General features: G+C 51.2%; 1 protein-coding gene across 1 annotated transcript; it reads left to right on the forward strand.

Annotated features, from left to right (window-relative positions):
• Positions 1-277: 277 nt before the first annotated feature.
• Positions 278-12781, forward strand: LOC112114577 (pituitary homeobox 2-like). The gene is made up of 3 exons (XM_026657121.1): positions 278-326; positions 10912-11126; positions 12281-12781. The coding sequence occupies exons 1-3, from the start codon at positions 278-280 to the stop codon at positions 12779-12781; spliced, it is 765 nt and encodes a 254-aa protein (XP_026512906.1).
• The last annotated feature ends 3879 nt before the right edge of the window (positions 12782-16660 follow it).

The following is a 16660-nucleotide window of genomic DNA, read 5'->3' on the forward strand; positions in this document are numbered from 1 at the left end:
GCGTTGGGGGGCGCGTGGGGTCAGGGAACCCGATCCCTCTGGCCAGTGGCTGGCGACACTCGGTTTATTTATTCGCTGGAGAGGGGCAGCTCTGTCTGTCAGATAACTGGCGGGCGTGGAGGGATCCCTGTGGATGGCTCACACCACCCGTGCCATGTCAGTCGTCTGCTAATCCCCTCCCCCCGGCACATCAGCTCAGCGCCTGAGGCCCTCCTGGACCGGATTCCTCTCCCAGGCTCTGGGCGTTCCGTGAGGGCACTGCCCCGGACCAGGGAGCATGTCGGCGCTGCTGCCCTCGGCGGGGCTCCCCGGCACTGAGCGTGGAGGTAAGGAGCAGCAGGGTGAGCCAAGGGATGTGCTCAGGGCTGGGGGACTGGGGCTGGGAGAGAGCTCCTGGGGATGGGGGGTGCTGTCTCCAGGCTGGGGGAGCAGTGCGGGGCGGGAGGAGGGGACATCGACGGGAGCTGTACGTCTTTCAGTGCACAGAATGCTTGTCCCCATCCCCTCCTGCAGGGAGGTCAAGTCACCAGCACGCTCCTTGCTGGGCCGATAACATGAAGTGTTTGGTTTGCACCGCAGAGCTCCTGCTGCCTTCCCTTGGCCGGAACCCGGCGGGTCGTCTCGAAAGCCCCAACCCCACCCCAAGAGAAGCCCGACCCCTCCGGGTTTCATTTAATGCTGATGAGGCAGGCAGGGGGGCAAAGGAAACCTGCGAAAATGCAGGTTCGCTGCACGGCTTGGGCCAATCAGCGTCGCTCCATTTACACCAGCTGAGGCTCTGGCCCCTGAGGCTGAGATTTCAATGGCACCGTTAGGACTGTGCAGACACAAAATCTGTACGGCTGTGAGGACATCCAACTCCTAGTGCGCACTGTTAGCAAGGGGTTATGCTGGGAGACTCGTTCCTCTACATGGAGGGTGGGGGACGGCACCGTAGGCCAGGATAATTGTGCCCACACCAGGGGCTGTACGGGTACCTATAGCCCTATAAAATCCCATCCCTAATGGAAATTGTCAATTTGGTACAAGCAAGCAGAATGGTAAAGGCAAAGGCTCCCCCCAGCCGCACTTTGCCTTTGAGCCCAAGGGCTGCGGGTGCAGCATGAACCCCCCGACTTGGTGCTGCTGTGATGGGCTGTGAAGAGACCGACCACGCTGAGCAGTGCTCAGGCTGCAGTCGGTCGGGAGAAGAGACACAGGGTTCATGTCGCTCCCCCGGGAAAGCCAGGCGTTATTATTAGAGCGGCTTAAACATTTTCCTTCAACATTTCTTTCTGGCTGAAAACGAGTCCCTTTTCTAAATGACATTCGTTGTGGAACATTTTAGTTCTGAGAATTTTTAAAAAATCTAGGAACATATTTGGGAAAAAAATGTTTTTCATTCTTTTGCTCATTTTGCAGAAAATACACAGCCAGCAGTCCTAGCGATTACTAATAGTTCTAATAGAGAAATAGCAGAACACAAACTCCTTGGGAAGTTCACCCTAAGGCCCATTTTTTCTGATCTCTGCACATTTTTTACTTTTCTTTTCAAAGCGAGGTCTGGAAAAGGCTTTTCCTGCAGATGCCCTCCCCGAAGGCAGGTGTGCTGCATACGCCCAGAGTTCCCTTAGCGGCTGCTGGGATGCTTTCATTCTGGTTTAAACAATGTTTCCCCCCTCTCTAAGTCCATCACAACCCAAGCAGACGGCACGCAGATAAAAAGGCTCCACTCCTTCCAGGGTCAGGAGTGGTGTGATGCTTCCCGGGGTGTCCAGGGTTGTGGGGCATCTTGCTGTTGTTAGTTGTTGTTCTCTCTGTGTGCTGCACTGGCTCTGGCCAGATAGCCCGGACAGCAGGCTCCAAACACACTGCCCAATAAGACCACAAGATTTGGTTTTGCAGTGAAGGCACCCGGCCAGTTTTGTTGTCAACAACGCACGCTCCTAGCTCCCCAGATCAACGTCTGCAGTTACACTAGCGCATGTGTGCTCGTTGCAATGGACACAGCTCTGTGAATGGCGGGATTTTCCATTCCCCTCTCGGCTGGCCGAAGATTCCCTCTGAGGCTCCTTTTTATACCTCGACACAAACAAGTTACGTGTTGCCCCTCTGACATGGTTAGTTACCACCCTTTATCTTGTACATGTTGGTTTGATCAAAACATCTCCATCCATCACGCTGACTTGGGGTGGGGGTCAGTGTGTCCTTGTATCATCTTCAGGGAATGTGTTTACACCATAACCCTGTATTGGGGTATTCTGGTACCACCCTTCTGGAATGTGTTTGCGTGAGTGTCCTGTGCCTAGCACGTCTCAGGAACATGTGTGTTTGCAATGCCAGCCCTGTGCTTGCCAGGTTCTGTGAGCCAGACTCCTGCTCACAGCCTGACTTTTACTAACTTTGCTTTATATTAGCAGGACTTGACCACTACTTTAGTTCAGGCCTCACACCGGGCCTCTGATACAAGACTTCATGTCTCAGGCTCTCTTTCTACTATATTTCATAGAATCATAGAATATCAGGGTTGGAAGGGACCTCAGGAGGTCATCTAGTCCAACCCCCTGCTCAAAGCAGGACCAATCCCCAGACAGACTTTTGCCCCAGATCTCTAAATGGCCCCCTCAAGGATTGAACTCACAAACCTGGGTTTAGCAGACCAATGCTCCAACCACTGAGCTATCCTTCCCCCCCCACCTTTTGTCTTTTCATGGGGAGGATGTTTGCCCGTCATCCCAGAAAAGCATAACACATGGCCTGAAGATGACCCAGTGGGCTAAACCCTGTTATGTGGTCACCTTACTTTACCATCCACATGTTCATGCCCCATCTGTCCCTTAGTCTGCACATTCACTCTTACAACTGGTGGACAGATTTTATTTTCCAATTGTTTTTAGTCCCTTATGGTAGGCCTGAGAATGTTAGGTCTGGGACTTTGATTGAGGAATGTAGTTTTATGATTAAGCCTTGGGGGCACTCCCAGATAATATATATGGACGTGGTATCTATGTGCAGTGTATAAGGGTGTAGTGTGTATGTGTATATATGACACCACCTCATATTTAAGCATCACAATCCATTTCCAAGCTGGTGTTGTAGTCTGGCCCTTTTACTTTGGTGCTGCAGATAGCAACACACTCCTAATAGGAGTCTCCTCACCGGCTGTGAGCAGACGTCAGGTTCAGCGCCTGTCCCCACCAGCCTCCGGCAGCACAAGTACAGCCTCCCAGGCCTCCCGCTCTCTGTACAGGTAACAGTAGACACATCACAAACCCCGAGTCCCTTGAGCATCTCTCCAAAGTGCCCAGGCCCTGAGCCACTGCAGAAGTCTCAGATCCGCTCTTCCCAAAGGAACAGCACACCTGAGCTTGCAAGACTCAGCTCAGGACCCCAACTCTACTTAACATACAGCACCGAGAGCCAGGTTTAGTGAAACCACAAATAAATGTATTAGCAAAGAGCAGAGATTCAAGTGGTTGTGAGTAAGAATGTGGGAAACATAGAACACAAAATCATCACATGCTTCCTAGGGCCTAATCTTAACTAACAAGACATTCCCCTGAGTCCTACAGGATAGTTTACCCCAAGTCCTTTCCCCAGCATTTTCAACCACTTTGGCTGAGATCCCCCTTCATAAGACGAGCTTCTCCTCCCAGATGAAAGGTACCCCCAGTGATACCCTCAAATGTTCATTGTCCTTCTCAATCGGACTCTCTTCTGCTGGTTCACTTTTTCCTTAAATCTCTCTTTGCAAATTGCACAAGCCTTCGTTAGCCCCAGCGTAGACTGCCAAAGGAGGCCAGATCTGAGCCACACAACACTGGATTTACATGTGAACAGACGGATAGAGAAACATTTCTTGCCCGACAGAAAACCTGCTTTACACCTTTCTGGTGACCAGTCCCTAGTCACAGACTTGAAGAACACAATTTTCAGGTATATCCATAACTCCTTACACAACACCCGTACGTACATCCTGCAGTGGGGATGATGACCGGCGTGACGCAGGCTTTCCGTAGAGACCTTACATGTCATTCTTCTGGTGAACCTAGGGATCCCTGTCCCCCCCTAAAAACAATGAGGAGTCCGGCGGCACCTTAAAGACTAGCAGATTTATTTGGGCATAAGCTTTGGATCTGAAGAAGTGGGTTTTTAACCACGAAAGCTTATGCCCAAATAAGTCTTTAAGGTGCCACCGGACTCCTCGTTGTTTTTGTGGATACAGACTAACACGGCGACCCCCGATACTTGTCCTGCCATGTACTCCTGTGCCCATTGGCATCCAGAGGTCCTTGGGGCACAGCCCAATCCTGGTAGATCTTCTCAGAGACTGTTACACCAACTGGGAGCGGCTCCACCTGTGGGGGTTACCGGTGGTAGCATGTGTTCTCCTTGGTGGTACGAGCGAGCAGGACCACGCCCTAGAAATGGAGCCTGGAACCAGCTGGGTATTAACAGAGACTGTATTGTTAATTGGCCCAATCCTGACATCTCCCTTTGTGTGGAATCCTCTCCTGGAGTCAGTGACTGGTTGGCTGGAGTGAACGTTTCAGAACTGGGACCAGTAACACTAATTGTTAGAAACTCCTGAGGCAAGTCCCTTGGGACAAGCCAACAAACAGGCCGATGCCGCCCCCCTCTCCCTTTTCTTCTTTCTCTTGGGCCCTGCCCCTCACTGTAATTCTCCCTGAGGATACCTGGCTAGGCCTCCTGCTGCCAATAAGCCCTACCGCAGCCCCTTGGACACAGGCAAGCAAACTCTGTAGGGTTGCTCCTCTGAACAACCCTAGCAAAGATGCTGCCCTTTGCAATGCCAAGTACCAGTGCTCTCGCCTGCCCGGATGGTGGTGGGAGATCCGCTCTCTAGCTGATCAAGGCATAGGTGCCAAGCTAATGTGGGTTCCCCTGGCTGCCCACTCCTCCCTGCTCTTGCCACCCACCACCCAATGCCTGCTTAGGGACATGGCCTGAGCCCTGCAGAGCCAGGCCAGGAGATGGGGGCAGCTGCACGAGGTGCGGGAGAAGTGTTGCAGCGCCACAGGGTGAAAGGAGCCATGGAGAGGGGAGCCCAACACAGCCTTGTGCTGAGAGCCTGCGTGGTGAGATCGAGTGTCACCGCTCTGGAGCCAGTGGGGTTGCACCTGCTGACGGCAAGGCTGGTATAAGAGAAGACACCCTGTTTGCCCTGAGACATGGCCAAGGGGCCCCCAGCAGGGGCTGGGTGGACACTTCAAGCAGCGCTCTGCCCATCTCCATCCCAGCCCTCTCATCTGGGGATCCCAAAACACTCAAGCCCTCCCAGCCGCCCACAGATAGGTTCATTCTACACTGGCCTGGGAGGTAGGGGCATCATTAGGGTTCCACCCTGTCCTGGCTGGGCTGAAAGATTCCCTGTAGTTTGCAAGCCCCTCAACTTGGGCTAAATTGCGAGCAAACCCACCCCCTTGCTAGGCTCCTGGGAGGGGGACACCTTTCTGCAGGGGGCAACTCTGCCATGTTTGCTTTGAGGATCATTTGAGCCCTAGATTTGGGATGAGAGACTAACAAATCCCACAAAGAACGCTACAGACAATCCAAGCCCTGTGCTTTGCTGGATTATTATCAGCCATTTCATAACTGGGGAAATGGAGGCATGGAGAAGGGCTGGGACATGCCTGAGGTCACGGAGTGAGGCAGCAGCAGAACTGCACACAGAACCCAGGAATTCTGAATCACGGCCTGCTGAGGTGGGCCTACAATCCTGAGTCCCAGGATCCTGCTCCCACGAGAAAATCCAGCCTCCCTAAGTGTCATGCTCCTGTACCAGATGTGGACTGGCTACAGAGCTTGCTTATACACCCCACCTGTGTTCATCATAAGATCCTTTGTTTCTCTGAATTCACATGAATCTGCAGCTAGGCTCTTTCAAAGTCTCTCTGGTAGAGGTGTCTGTACACTGGATAGTACAGGTCTGTCGCATCTTATACTGGGGTTACATTCCGCAGTCAGCGCGTAAAGTGAAAATCGCGTATAGTCAAAATTACATTGAGTGTAATGGCAGGTGGAATCACCCGCACTACAGGTACAGTATTAAAATTGTTATTTTTCTCCTTTTTTTTGTTTTTGCCGACCATGTAAAGCTGAAATCGCGCATGTTAAATGCGCATAAGATGTGACAGACCTGTACAGCGTTGTCTCTTAAGTTGCTTCGTACTGGATCTCCTTTCAAAAGTCCAATATCATGAAATCCTCTGTCAAGTTCTTCCACTTTTCTCACTAGGCCCAGCATGGTGTCCATGCTGTGGCTGAGAAGGCTGTTGGTCTGTGGTCCTTTGATCACAGACACGCTGAATGCATAGCTTTGTAGGTTGTTTCTGTGATCAACTGGCCCATGCAATTCAGAATCCCTCCAGGGCTAGTCAGGTCCAGGAGTGCCACCAGCTTTTCCGCCACCCTAGGCGGCGGAAGGTCCCGCCCCGAAATGCCGCCCCCCCACAGAGGCGGCGGAAGGTCCCACCATGGAAATACCGCCGCGGTTGCCACCCCTCAAATCGCAGCGCCCTACGCGACCACCTAGGTCGCCTAATGGTTTGCGCCGGTACTGGTCAGGTCTGTGTCAGGTGACTTCAGCTCTGGTAGCTGACTGTAACATCAGCTCCTGAATCAGTTTTAAAGTCAATAGTCTTGCCATCATTATTCAATTTCACTCTCCAGGCAGGCTCTATATCATTACCAGGGACAAACCCCAGAAATAATGGCTCTTGATTGTCTGCAATATGAGTCAACTCCCTGACTGCTTTCACGCAGCAAACAACTACAAAATGTCCATGTTTCATGTATTTATTACACTGTTTGCCTCTGGCTGAACATGCATCATCTCTTGGGATATGACTTTTTCCACACCTTGTGGATGTTGGCTGGAATTGGTCCCTCTTAGCCCGGAAGTTCTCCCTCCTTGCCTCAGGGGTTGTATGATCTTCACTTTTAACATTCAAGTGTCTGTTTGTAGTTTCTCAGCTAGTTTCAGATTTTCCAAGTTGCTCCTGCCCTTTGTTCTGTTTGACTAATTCTGACTGCTTTGCTCCCTGCGTAGCTGTATGTAGGGGTAAAACTTTCTTCAACTGTAACTGCTGTGAAAGGTTTTTATCTGTTAACGCAATACCCAGCCTGTCACCAATATTTTCATGTTTTGCATTCCCAGAATCACAGTTTTCAGCCAATGTATGCAGAGCTCTTATAAAACATTCAACATTTCCCCCTCATTCTTGAATTCTCTGGTGAAAACATGCGCTTTCACAAACCCCATTTATCTGAGGTATAAATTATGCATCAAACATAGCCAGAACCCTTTCACAGTCATCTTTGTGACTTGTATCTTCAGTAAAGTCAAACCATTTAAAGATAGGCTCTGCCTGCTTCCCCATAGCATATATTAAAGATGATGCCTCTATATACAGTTTCTTTGTGGAGTTGAATAGCAATGCTAAATCTTGCAAAATATTGTTTCCAGTCTGTCCCTTCTGAAGGTTTGTCGAAGCTGATGTTCTTGGGGGCATTGAAGAGGGGTGTTGAAGGCGTGCTGATGAGATCCTGCAACCTTTGTTGCTTTGTTCCTTCTGTTTGCAACCTTTGTTGCTGTTTTCCTGCTATTTCTGTTCTTAGTTTACTCCTGACACCATGTCATAGTCCTGTACCAGATATGGACTGGCTACAGAGCTCGCTTGTACACACCACATGTGTTCATCATAAGATCCTTTAATGCTCTGCCAGACACGTCTGAGGTTCATTTAAATGAGGTCTTTTACACACATTGCCACCTAGTGGTTGAACAGTATAACACAGGTTAGCATTCCACTACACTAGGAGCCTTTGCACATGTGGGCATCCTGCCTGCAGGACTGCTGGCTCACCTGCCCTGTCACTCAGCCGGAGAAGGGCCGCTCAATGGCTACAAACCACCCTCATCCTGGAGGAAGGAAATGATCAGTCTGTGGAGCATGTGGGGAAACCTGTAGGTTGAGAGTTGGAGAAACTCCCTGCAAAGCTAGATCCATCCATTCTATTGGCTGGGAATCTCTCTCTCTGTCTAGATTAATAGCATTTAAGGCCAGCAGGTGCAGTGACCCAGCTAGGCTCGGCTGTGCTAACGGGGAGGCGAGGCAGAGGCAAACCAAGACAAAAGGGGTGATTTTAAAGTTTTCGAACTTTATAAGGGAAAACCCCCAAATTGTACCAGGAGGATAAATAATGTAGAACATTCCCAACGACTTACTACATAAAATAATAAACTCTAGGTTACCAACTCAGTAACCTTTGTGAGCGTGTACACACAGAGCAGCTAGTGCCAAACACACTGTTACTAACAAGAACAAGAGATTACTCAACAGAATAGACGGTATCACTTCAGAGAAGAATCAGCTTTTCCTCTCCTGGGCTGTAGCTCCAGCGCCACTCTTGCCGTCCTGCTCTTTGCTTCTCTTCACCTTGACGTGCTCCTTAGATTCGAGGGTCCTGGGGTTTACCTCTTTGCAGTGAGTTCATTCATGAGCAGGGCTTTGTCATCTAGTGCACGCTCGTTTGTCCACTAGGCACCTTTGGTCTGTCAGTAGCTGTTCAAACGGTCATTCTCTCTGTTCACAGACTTAGGTCCTCTGTGGGTGGGCATCTCTTTTTTTAGGACCTGTTTATATCTAACAGCTTTTTGATCAATTTCCTTTTTCACCAATTTCAGGGGTTTTCCTGGATACTCTTTCTGGTGCGTCTGTAGATTTTATTTCCTTCTACTTCCTTTCTCTAGACGTGTCTGCTCACATGCCCCGGTCTGTTTTTTTCCGCTTCTCCTGACCTGAAACTTTTCCTCTTTTCCTTCTTTCCTCCGTCTCACTTCCCAGGCCCTACTCTAGTCTCCTGGTCGTCTTTTATTTGATCACCTCACCTCCAATCCACACTCTGGTTCATCCACTAGCTCACCAGCTTGATTCTTTGCCCCCTCTTCAGCTCGAGCTGCCCCCACTGGCCGTCTCTCTCCCCAGGACCTCACGCTGGTGCTGCTGCATCACCGCTGCAGCAGGTGCCAGTGCCAGGGCGAGGCGTGCTACAAAGGGACCATTAAATCATCCAATGTGCCCCCATATAGCACAGGCCAGAGAACGTCGCCCTGGTACCCCTGCACTCAGCCCAATGACATGTGTTTGACTGACGCATCTTGCCGAAAGGCAGCCAGGCTTCCATAGGAGCTGGAGTTCACTCCCCCTCACTGTTAACTATTGGTGCCTTTTCTAATTGGAATGTGTCTGGCTTCAGCTTCCACCCATTGGGTCTTGCTCTGCCTTTCTCGGCTCGACGAAAGAGCCTTTTAGTGCCTGGTATTTCCGCCCATCTACATATACGCTGTAATCAAGTCACCTCTCAATCTTCTTTTTGATACGAGTCTTCCATCCCTGCAGTGCCTGATTTCGAAGCTGCTGGCTTCCAAGCCCTCCTGCCCTGTGTCCTCTGTGCGTTAGAGAGCTGGCCACGGGGTTGTGGTTATAACTAGGACTGTCAAACGATTTTAAAAAGGAATCCCAATTAATTGCTAACTTAAAAAAATAGTCACAGTTAATCGCAGTTTTAATCGCGCTGTTAAACAATAATAGAACATCAATTCCAATTCAGCATGGAAGCACGTCCTCTGGAATGGGGGTCGAAGCATGACAGGGCATACAAATGTTTAGCATATCTGGCTCGTAAATACCTTGCAACAAGGGCTATAACAGTGCCATGCGAAGGCCTGTTCTGACTTTCAGGTGACACTGTAAATAAGAAGCGGGCAGCATTATCTCCCATAAATGTAAACAAACTAGTTTGTCTTAGGGCTTGTCTACACTACCGCGGTAGTTCGACGGCTGGCAATCGAACTTCCGGGTTCGATTTATCGCGTCTGGTCTGGACGCGATAATTCGAACCAGGAAGTGCTCGCCGTCGACTGCGGTACTCCACCTCAGCGAGAGGAGTACCGCGGAGTCGACGGGGGAGCCTGCCTGCCGCGTGTGGACCGCGGTAAATTCGAACTAAGGTATGTCGACTTCAGCTACGTTATTCACGTAGCTGAAGTTGCGTACCTTAGATCGAATTGGGGTGTTAGTGTAGACCAGGCCTTAGTGATTGGCTGAACAAGAAGTAGGACTAAGTGGACTTGCAGGCTCTAAAGTTTTAAGTTGTTTTGTTTTTGAGTGCAGCTATGTAAAAAAATAATAATTCTACATTTGTAAGTTGCAGGTTCACGATAAAGAGATTACACTACAGTACTTGCATGAGGTGAATTGAAAAATACTGGTTCTTTTTTTACTGTGCAAATATTTATAATTAATATAAAGTGAGCACTGTACACTTTGCATCCTGTGTTGTAACTGAAATCAATATATTTGAAAAGGTAGAAAAATATCCAAAAATATTAATAATCCATTTCAATTGGGGTCCTATTATTGTTTAACAGTGCGATGAAAACCGCGATTAATCGCAACTATGTTTTTAATCTAGTTAATTGGTTTTGCGTTAATTGCTTGAGGTAACTGCGATTAATTGACAGACCTGACTATAACTTCTTTGTGTGTGCGTGTGCATGCGCGCGCGCCTACCCCGGCCTCTGGGAGCGGGAGGTTGACCCAGGAGAAGGTTCAACCCAGCTCTCACACTCATTCCATAACCACAAGCCTCTCCCTCTTCTCCGAAGCCTGTGCTGGCCTGAGTGACCCCTGCTGTCATGGCAGAGAAGGACACTCCAGCGCTGTATGTGCTAATGGAACCCAGGGATGCGTGACACGTCCCCCGTGGGCCCATCCCTAGGGGCCTGGGGCTGTGACAGCATCCCTGGCTCCTTGGCTCACGCTGCAGAGCCTCCTGTGTTTAGCTTTGGGCTGGCCCACATGGTGGTTCTCCCACTGACCCCCTCCTCCCCCCGGCTTTCTGCAGCAGAGAATGGGGAGAATTCGCAGTACAAGTCGTCCAGCTCCAGTGGTGAAGAGGAGCTGAACCTGGGCAAGAAGAAGCTGCGGAGGCAAAGGACTCACTTCACTAGCCAGCAGCTGCAGGAGCTGGAAGCCACCTTCCAGCGCAACCGCTACCCTGACATGAGCACCAGGGAGGAGATCGCAGGGTGGACCAACCTGGCGGAACCCAGGATCAGGGTAAGCAGGAGCCTCCTCAGACACTCCAGTAGGGGGCAGTCTCTACTGGAGTGGGGCCCAGGCCTGATGGGCTACAGTGGCTCAGCCTGCGGGCTGCCTTCCCCTCCAACTGTAGCTTTTACAGAGCGTGGCCTTCAGATGAGTGGGGTTTGTGTGAGAGCCTCCAGAGGAGCGCTGCAGCACAGAATTCCACTCATACGCTGAAGGAGTCGCTCCATTAGCTGGTAGCAGTAGCAGTAGTAGACCATTGTCCTCTGGCAGGTCATCCACTACAGAAGCATGCAATGCACATTGTGCCAGTATGTTACAAGTGCCAACGGCAGGGCCAGGAACCCTTTGCTGTACAGGCCTGGTAACGGTAGGAAGAGGACGTCTCTCAGCATTGCAACTCCCGTCAAGTCAATAAGCAATTCCTATCCACGTCTCCTGGGGCTCGAGTGGAATGCAGGGGCAGCCCTTTGACTCCTGCCATGTTGCCATAGTGCCTCTGGTGCCACAGAGCTTGGGCTTTCCCTGCCCTGTGTGTAGCTTGGAGGGCTTGCACTGGCAGAGACCGGCAAAAGCTCATCACGGGGCTGAGTGAGTCTGTGGGGTCGGGACAGGCCCCCGTACTGGGGCACAGGAATTCATCACAGAGGGAGACAAAATTGCCAGGGTCATTCCAGGTGCTGGGGCGACTAGAGCTGCTGTTTGGGCCAGATTCAGACCTGGTGTGGGCAGGTGCAGCTCAGGAAGTTGGCACCAGGTTGGATGGGGCCACGTAGTGCTGGGAAGATGCCAGCTTGGCATCCCTAGAGCATTATTCACCGAGCAGGGACCATGTCTGCAATGCCCAGGCAAGCCCCAGGCTTGTACCGGAGACGGGGGGGGGGGAGGGCGGCTTCAGCCTCCAGGGGTCATTCAGTCCCTGGCCCCTCTGCCAACTGGGGAGGGGGGGTGCTTTTGGGGATGTGTGTTCACCTGCTAGCAGCTGGGCTGAGCCCCACCAAATGGTCCCCAGCAGGGGATGCCCGTGAGTCTCTCCTGGCTGAGGCAGGGACCGCACAAGCTGCTGAGAAGTGGGAGGCAGGTTGATTAGCTGCAATGCTGGCTGCTGTGCCATTGAGCTCAAAGCAGGCTTTTCTCCCCTCCCCGCTCTCTCTCTCTCTCTGAAGGTCTGGTTTAAGAACCGCAGAGCCAAGTGGCGGAAGAAGGAGCGGCACCTGCAGACTGAGCTGTGCAAGGGGGGCTTTGGCCCCCAGCTGAACGGTCTGCCCAGGGGCCCGTATGAAGACCTCTACCGCAGCTACTCCTACAACAGCTGGGCTCCCAAGGGCTTCCAGGCCAGCCCCCTCCCCGGCAAAGGCTTCCAGCTCTTCAATGCTGTGGATCTCAATTCCTTCTCCCAACAAGCCATGTTCCCGGGGGTGGCAACAGCCTCCATGCCCAGGGTCCCGGCCCTGGAGAACTTCAACAACCTGGCCGGCCCCGCCAGGTCTCCCGCCCCCACCTATGGACCCGAAGCTTCGCCTTATATGTACAGGGACCCCTGCAACGCAAGCCTGGCAGGGCTGAGACACTGGGCAAAGCAGCCCCAGCCCCTTGGCCTCGAGGTCCTGCCAAGCCCAGCCGCGAGCCCCAGCTCCTGCCAGTACACACTGGACAGGCCCGTTTGAAGGGGACCCCAGAGCACCGGTACCAGCCCCCTTCGCCAGACTGTATAGAGGGGCGGGGGGTTCACTCACCAAGGACAGTGTGGAGGGAGGGGGGTTCCCCAGTCCTGGGACAGTGCTGCCCTCAAAGCCCATGCACCCCGCCTCCTTCTGCCAGTGCCTAGCTCAGGGAGCCCAGGGGGTGCCAAAGGCCATGAGTAGCCCAAAAGATTGTGGCTTAGCCCAAGACCTGTAGATCTGGCCCCTGAGAAAACTCACTGCAGGCAAAGTGCAGCACTTTGGGTTAAATTACAGGGGAAAGCGCCATCTAAGATCCCAAACAAGTAACAGACTCTTGGGAGGAGACAAATGCCCCCTGTGAGGGGAGTGGAGGAGGGGAGACCTGGAGAGGTCTGGACACAGGGCTCTGGGACTAGCCTGCTCAGCAGGCACAGGGAAGGGTATGAAGCTGAGTTCTGCACTTGGTGGCATTATTATCTCCAGCTCTTGCCAACAAAACAGAGACTCCGGAGCTCAGGCTGTGGCTAGAGCAGGGAGCTCGGAGAATTCCATTCCCCGCGCTGGAAGGGAGTGCCAGAGGGTGAGCCGAGGGGCAGGGACTGTGTGTCTGGACTCCAGCGGATAGATCAGGAGCCCTGGATTCTATTTCCAACGCTAGCATTTTCTCACCATGTGACAGTGGGCAAGTCCTGTCCCCTCCCTGTGCCTCAGTTTCCTTGTCTGTAAAATGTTGGTAACGGTGCTGACTGGCCTCACCAGAGGACTGATTCATACTTGTAACATGCTTTGGGCTCCTTGGGAGGAAGGTGTAATAATGTCAGTTCAGATGACATCAGAACCAGGGGAGGGGTAAATAACACTGAGGACAGTCACTGATACAGGGTGATCTGGATCGCTTGGTAAGCTGGGTGCGAGCAAACCATGTGCAGGGAAGTTCTCTGGCCTGTGTTATGCAGGCGGACAAGCAGACTCACTAGATGCTCACAGCAGTCCCTTCTCACCTTAAAATCTCTGAATTTAGGTGCAAACTATTCTTTGGCCTTGTCAAGTCAGTGCAGGCCTGCTTTCGGATCTTAGCCAGAGTTTGCTTTCGGATCTTAGCCAGAATTTGTACAGGATCTGGGCACATCACCATTATGATATCAATCCATGTCCCAGTCTCCTGAGGACGGAACAGACTGGTCTGGCTTTTCCAATTCCAACTCCCAGGAGACCCCCCGGGACTCCTTGGTGCACGGCTCACCATAGCTGAATTCCTCTCATTTCAGGGCTTACTGCCAGGGGATTTGGGGCGTGCTCAAATAGTTCCCCTGTATCCCCCCCTCCCTCAAAAGCCCACACATGCAGCAGTACCCCCTCCAGAGCTCATGAGCCCTACCTTGTGAGTGGTCAAGTGACAGGGTGCTCTCCAGCAATGGCTGTAGGAAACAGGGGTGGAACTTCAAACACACCCTGCTCGCCCTGCCTGGGGCCCTGGCTAGCCAGCTTTCACCTCATTTCTCTGGAAAGGGGTGGGGGAAAGTGTTTAAGACCCAGGGCTGGGAATTGAGGGTACAGCTACACTGCAAAACCCAGCAGCAACAATCAGAGCCTGGGTCTACAGACTGGGACTCACACTTGGTGCTGAAAATAGCGGGTAGAGGTTACTGTTTGGGCTCTGAAACCTGGCCGGAGGGAGTTGTCAGACCCCAGGCGCCAGCCTGAGTGGGAATGTTTACACAGCTCGTGTTAAAAAAGGCTCCAGAGGAGATCCCGGCAATTACAGGCCGGTAAGCCTGACTTCACTACTGGGCAAAGTGGTTGAAACTATAGTAAAGAAGAGAATTATCAGACACGTAACTGAACACGATTTGAGGGGCAAGAGCCAACATGTTATTTGTAAAGGGAAATCATGCCTCACCAATCTACTAGAATTCTTTGAGGGGGTCAAGAAGCATGTGGACAAGGGGGATCAAGTGGACATAGTGTACTTAGATTTTCAGAAAGCCTTTGACAAGGTCCCTCTCAAAGGCTCTTAAACAAAGTAAGTTGTCAAGGGATAAGAAGGAAGGTTCTCTCATGGATCAGTAACTGGTTAAAAGACAGGAAACAAAGGGTAGGAATAAATGGTCAGTTTTCAGAATGGAGAGAGGTAAATAGTGGTGTCCCTTAGGGGTCTGTACTGGGACCAGTCCTATTCAACATATTCATAAATGATCTGAAAAAAGGGGTAAACAGTGAGGTGGCAAAATTTGCAGATGATACAAAACTACTCAAGATAGTTAAGTCCAAAGCAGACTGCGAAGAGCTACAAAGGAATCTCACAAAACTGGGTGATGGGGCACCAAAATGGCAGATGAAATTCAATGTTGATAAATGCAGAGTGATGCACATTGGAAAACATAATCCCAACAATATACACGTAAAATGATGGAGTCTAAATTAGCTGTTACCACTCAAGAAAGAGATCTTGGAGTCATTCTGAAAACATCCACTCAATGTGCAGCGGCAGACAAAAAAGCAAACAGAATGTTGTTGAATCATTAAGAAAGGGATAAATAATAAAACAGAAAATATCATATTGCCTCTATATAAATCCACGCTAGGGTGACCAAACAGCAAGTGTGAAAAATCGGGACAGGGGGTGGGGGTGGGGTGGTAATAGGAGCCTATATAAGACAAAGCCCCAAATATCAGGACTGTCCCTATAAAATTGGGACATCTGATCACCCTAACCCATGCTACGCCCACACCTTGAATACTACGCACAGGTCTGATCACCCTATCTCGAAAAAGATATATTGGAATCGGAAAGGGTACAGAAAAGCACAACAAAAATGACTGGTGTGGAGAAAGTAAATATGGATGTGTTATTTACTCCTTCTCATAACACAAGAACTAGGGGTCACCAAATGAAATTAAGAGGCAGCTGGTTTAAAACAAACATAAGGAAGTCTTCTTCTCCCAACACACAGTCAACCTGTGAAACTCTGCCAGAGGAGGTTGTGAAGGCCAAGACTATAACAGGATTAAAAAAGAACTAGATAAATTCAGGGAGGATAGGTCCATCAATGGCTACTAGCCAGGATGGGCAGGGATGGTGTCCCTAGCTTCTGTTTGCCAGAAGCTGGGAATGGCAACAAGGGATGGATCACTTGATGATTCCCTGTTCTGTCCATTCCCTCTGGCACCTGGCATTGTTCTTATGTTATGTTCCTACGCTAGCCCCATGAGCTTGAGTCTGTAAACCCAGGCTCCGAGCCTCGCTACTGCAGGCTGGTGTTTGCAGGGTAGATGTATGCTGACTCTGGGGTTCCACTAGCCGTGTAGATCTTGGCTGATTTGCTTCTCTTCCCTGTGCCTCGGTTTCCCCATCTGTAAAATAGCATAATAGTGACCTACTTTCAAATGGACATGGGAGGCTCAGAGCGTTGCTGCCTGCAGAGTGCTTGGAAATCCACTGGGGGGCCCTGCTTCCCCTCTCTGCGAGACCAGATTCACTTTGCTGTAACTGTATTGATTTCAATGGGTTTACACCGGCATAAAACTCGAGTGAAGCAGAGGTGACTCAGGGCATCTGCTGCCCATGGAGCTGATGTCATGTGAGCTCTGGCTGGGGAATGAGAGCAGAATCTGGAATGTAAGGAGGCCTGGAGGGCAGAAAAGACTGGAGCTAAATTTAGCCCTTGGAGTGGAATTTCCATGAGTGCGCTGGGACTTTCCAGTCCCCTCGGGTCACCTCCTTACCTGACTGCACAGGAGGCACTGAACAGCCTGGGATTCTCCTCTTGGCTGCTCTGCCACGGGTCTGGGTCCTCAGCTGTACCCGCCCTGGGCCTGGTCCTCGGCCAAACCTGCCCTGGGCCTGGGTCCTCGGCCGAACCCGCCCTGGGCCTGGGTCCT

Source organism: Terrapene carolina, unplaced genomic scaffold (assembly GCF_002925995.2).
Source record: "Terrapene carolina triunguis isolate 2854851 unplaced genomic scaffold, T_m_triunguis-2.0 Scaffold51, whole genome shotgun sequence".
NCBI classification, from domain to species: domain Eukaryota; kingdom Metazoa; phylum Chordata; order Testudines; family Emydidae; genus Terrapene; species Terrapene triunguis.